Source organism: Alexandromys fortis, unplaced genomic scaffold (assembly GCF_014885135.2).
Source record: "Alexandromys fortis isolate MF-2015 unplaced genomic scaffold, M_Fortis_MF-2015_v1.1 scaffold_8_9099976_23576923, whole genome shotgun sequence".
Taxonomy (NCBI): domain Eukaryota; kingdom Metazoa; phylum Chordata; class Mammalia; order Rodentia; family Cricetidae; genus Alexandromys; species Alexandromys fortis.
The window spans coordinates 3,831,378-3,835,185 of NW_026067899.1; the positions used below are offsets into that span (position 1 = coordinate 3,831,378).

General features: G+C 44.9%; 2 protein-coding genes across 4 annotated transcripts in view; one reads left to right on the forward strand and one right to left on the reverse strand.

Annotated features, from left to right (window-relative positions):
- Spc25 (SPC25 component of NDC80 kinetochore complex) overlaps positions 1 to 3,746 on the forward strand; it is a 16,054-nt gene extending 12,308 nt beyond the window's left edge. The window contains exon 8 of the mRNA XM_050122962.1: positions 2,844 to 3,746. The gene's annotated coding sequence lies outside the window, so the exon portion shown is untranslated. The remainder of the gene's footprint in view (positions 1 to 2,843) is intronic.
- Positions 2,640 to 3,808, reverse strand: part of Nostrin (nitric oxide synthase trafficking) — a 55,205-nt gene continuing 54,036 nt past the window's right edge. For all 3 annotated transcript variants that reach the window (XM_050122931.1, XM_050122920.1, XM_050122939.1), the window contains one exon: positions 2,640 to 2,857. In XM_050122931.1, the coding sequence (XP_049978888.1) occupies positions 2,721 to 2,857 (137 nt within the window). In that variant the 3' untranslated portion in view covers positions 2,640 to 2,720. The remainder of the gene's footprint in view (positions 2,858 to 3,808) is intronic.

Sequence of the window (3,808 nt, forward strand, 5' to 3'; positions counted from 1 at the left end):
CAAAAAAAAAAAAAAAAAAAAAAAAAAAAAAAAGAAACGGCATAAATCCCATTGTTTTCTAGGTCTAACTCTGCCATGGGCTTTTTGTTTTGGGTGATGGATAAGTGCATAAAGCATATTTGACAGCGAAAGTGTAAAATTTAACAGCAAGCGTTCAGAGCCGCCATTCTGAATGCCTGTTCTAGCTGTTGAGTTGTATAGACTTTGTATCTGGTTAATTTTTGTGTTATATTTTTATTTACTTGTGAGTTTTCTTGATTAATAAGGTTTATTTTTTAAAAAAACAACTAACAAAGAACAACTTTGGAGTGCTTTCCTAGGTTTTATGTTATGTTCCATAGAGTAAATTGTACTTGAATTCCTTGAGGCTCGCTGTCTGTACCAAACATTATTGTGTTTAGTTAAGCGCTAGTCGGGGACGTAATGACACATTAACCTTCGATGTTCCCCGATTTGACAATTTCCCTTTAAAAAATGGTGAATTAATGAAAAAGGTGTAGCGCCATATTATACAGGCCCATATTTCTACATTATGTGGCGGCCAGACTTTTAGGCCACAGTTTGCTCCTGGCCACACAGAAGGTGGTCACCTAGCCTTTCCAGAGAAACCGACGCCATCCTAAACAAAGAGTCAAGATAAGCCAATGCCACCTGCTTCTTCTTTGTAACTATGAAAGATGGCCGCGGGGTTGGGGGGGGGAGGTGTTAATTCAATCTACAGGACAGAGAAGCCATAGTTCTGGACGTGACCTAAATCCCGCTACCTAGGAAACAGAATGCTAATGAATTTCCCCTTCCTTTATGGTTTGGTATAAAAGCTGTTTGGAGAATAAACACGGGTGAATTTTGAAGATGTGAACTCAGGATTCCATGAGGGATCACTGAGAACTCCCTCCCAACAAAATGATGTGAGTTGTGTCTTTTTTCTCATGCCTCCCCGCTGGTCCGAGAGATAATTTATGTCGAGGCCGGACCTCGACAAAAGGAAGGCACAGGAAAATGAGAGGATTTTAATGAATGCAAATATAGATGCTTTGGAAGCATATTCTTTTTGGCAGAGAAGTAAGATGAGTGTCTCCATCAACATCCTAATCTCATTCCCTAGACTGTGATCTCCATTCTCTGCGAGCGGCTGGCTACCGTAACACATCCATTAAGTACTGCTGCCCTTGGCGGAGTTTGCTTTCTTTCTCAAGCTTCTAATTAAATGTATTTGAGGAAGCTGCGTACACGTCCCTTTCCAGCCCCTAATCTCGGAACTTGGGAGGTGGAGTCAGAGGCAGGCAGATCTCTACAAGTTCAAGGCCAGCCTGTGCTCTGCACAGTGAGTTCCAAATAAACCAGGGCTGGGTAGTAGGATCCTGTCTCAACACACACGCACACACACACGCGCACACACACACACACACACACACCCCATATACACACACCCCTCAGCGCACCACACCGTACAACAACAACAAACATTCTGTTTTGATGGGCAATGTTGGGTTCCACTTTCTGCTCCAGCTGAGTTCTTATTGGCATTAGAGTTCCTTTCAGGAGAATTGCATAGGGTATGTTTTGCCTCCACAATGACCCAGTTTCCCAATTGGCAGAAGATGTTCTGCTGCAGGAAAGGAGGCGTGAAATCCCACACACCACCTTCTTCCTTTCCCTTCCTGTTTGCTTTTTCTCAGTCCCCAAGCCTTTCTTGGCTTGTATTTGACCTCACTCTAGGAGCAGTTGGTGGTGGGCAGGGGCTGGGAAGTTGTTATCTCAGAAGGTCAAGGCTCTGGCTGAAACTTCATTCTGCCCTGAGATCCTCTAGGGTCTCACTCCCACCCCCCACCCCCACCCCCAGCCTGTTGGGAGCAGTGAACCCCCAGATCCTGAATTTCTTGTAAACAACTTGTTTTCCCCTGATCTGAGTGCCTGCAGCTGCTCTGAGCACGAGATCCTCAGGAGTTCCTAATGGCAGGAGAGTGGTTTCTGGTGGGTTTGGCTGGGGCGTGGCTATCACTTAAGGATCCCTATGTAAGTGGCTCTGCAATAAAGGGGGCATTTTGGGGGCATTCTTGTTTCAAGGATGACCCGTGTCTCTGTCTGTCTGTTTTGGTGTGTTTCAATCTGCAGCCCCTTGCCCAGTTCACGAACTGTATGGTAGCGCATACAGCACAAATGGGCGCAGTGCACTACACCAGCCCAGTGGACTTTGGAGCCTGGCTCCTGATCCTTTATTGTGCTTCTCAATCCGTGTCTATCATATTGTATCCTGCTTGTCTGTCACGACTAGATTTGGCTTTGGTCTGTGTTTCTTTCTTATTTCCCAGGCTTTGCTTGACCCCTCATAGGTCTGCTGGTTCTCATCACCACCCAAAGCTAAAGAAAAGAGGCACCTAAATCTTAATTATTGTGAACTCCCAGATAATGAAGTCACTTCGGGCAAGTGGCTGAAGTCACTCTGGATAACCATCTCTGTTTTGTCATGAGTGGGTCGTCTCTAGGGTCTTAGATTTTAGGAATTCTAGGAACCCATAAACTTCTGTGCTTCATTCGATCCAACTGTCTTTAATTCTGTTTTGAGCTAATACCTCTGAGCACCAAGTACTATATTATGCAGGCAGGTCTCTACCACCACTGCATAAGGAAAACTTGCAAAGATGATAACTGTGCGTCTTTATTCACAGCTTATCATTTAAGAACACGTAAGGCCCCTCCCCCAGGTGTCCAGTCTTGTTTTATGACTGCGTGGCTGCGTTCCCAGCCTTTGAAGGCAGCTCCTCCACATAGGCAGCCGGAAAATGGCCTTTCTTCCCATTCAAAGAGCCGAACCACCATCCTTCTTCCTTCTTCTCATGTAGGGTTACAATGTCTCCTGCGAGGACACACACTGAGTTAGACGGATGGTTCTGGGCAGCCTGAGCACATGCCACACAAAGTTGGTAAGAGCTTTGAAGAACAGTTCCGTACCCAAGAAACTGCATGGCAACATTGCTTTCTGCATTTGATTCGGATGAAGCACAGTTTGCTGAGTGCTGGGCATGAAAAGCTGAGAATGCTAAAGAGAGTGAAATAATGAACTACCGAGTGATGCTAAGGATTTGCATAAAATCAGAATCGTGGTAGAATAGCACAGCTGGCTTCTCCTTTTATGTGCAGTGATCGGGTTGTCAGCAAACTTGCTGTATTTTCCTTAAGGGTTATACATATTGGTGGCCATGAGAGTTGAGAATATTTCATTGGAAGTGTGTGTCTATCAACAGTCTTTCTTGAAATTGTGATAACTCCCTGTGTCACATTTGGCTTCAGTCTTTCTGCAGTTGCACGTAGAAATCTAGCCTCCATCCCAGTGATTTAGACGACTTTAATAATAAAACATCAATTTGGAGATAATCATTTGAAGGAAATGAGTAAAGCCAAACTCCTAACACAGTTCTTATCTAATTTTTGGTTGCCCTTTAAAAAAAGTAACCATGGTCTTAGTAACTGTAAACTGGGTGGGTGGGCCAGCACACTTTAGTTAAGCCTCTGGCTTGAAAGAACTCTTTTTATCTCTCTGGGCATATTATTTGCTTGTGAAGCATCCCCTAACGGTCTGTGCATTGAAGGTTTAGTGCCCGGACAGTGGTGCTGTTGAGAGAGAATTGGATATTGAGGCTGCTGACTTTGTTAATGCGTTCATATTGAATGGCGTGTACAGTGATCTGTTTGCAGGAAGGTCACTGCAGGGCTTGCACTAGAAGGTCAAGGTCATCCCTTCCCCTCCCTTCGGTCACTGCAGGGCTTGCACTAGAAGGTCAAGGTCATCCCTTCCCCTCCCTTCTCC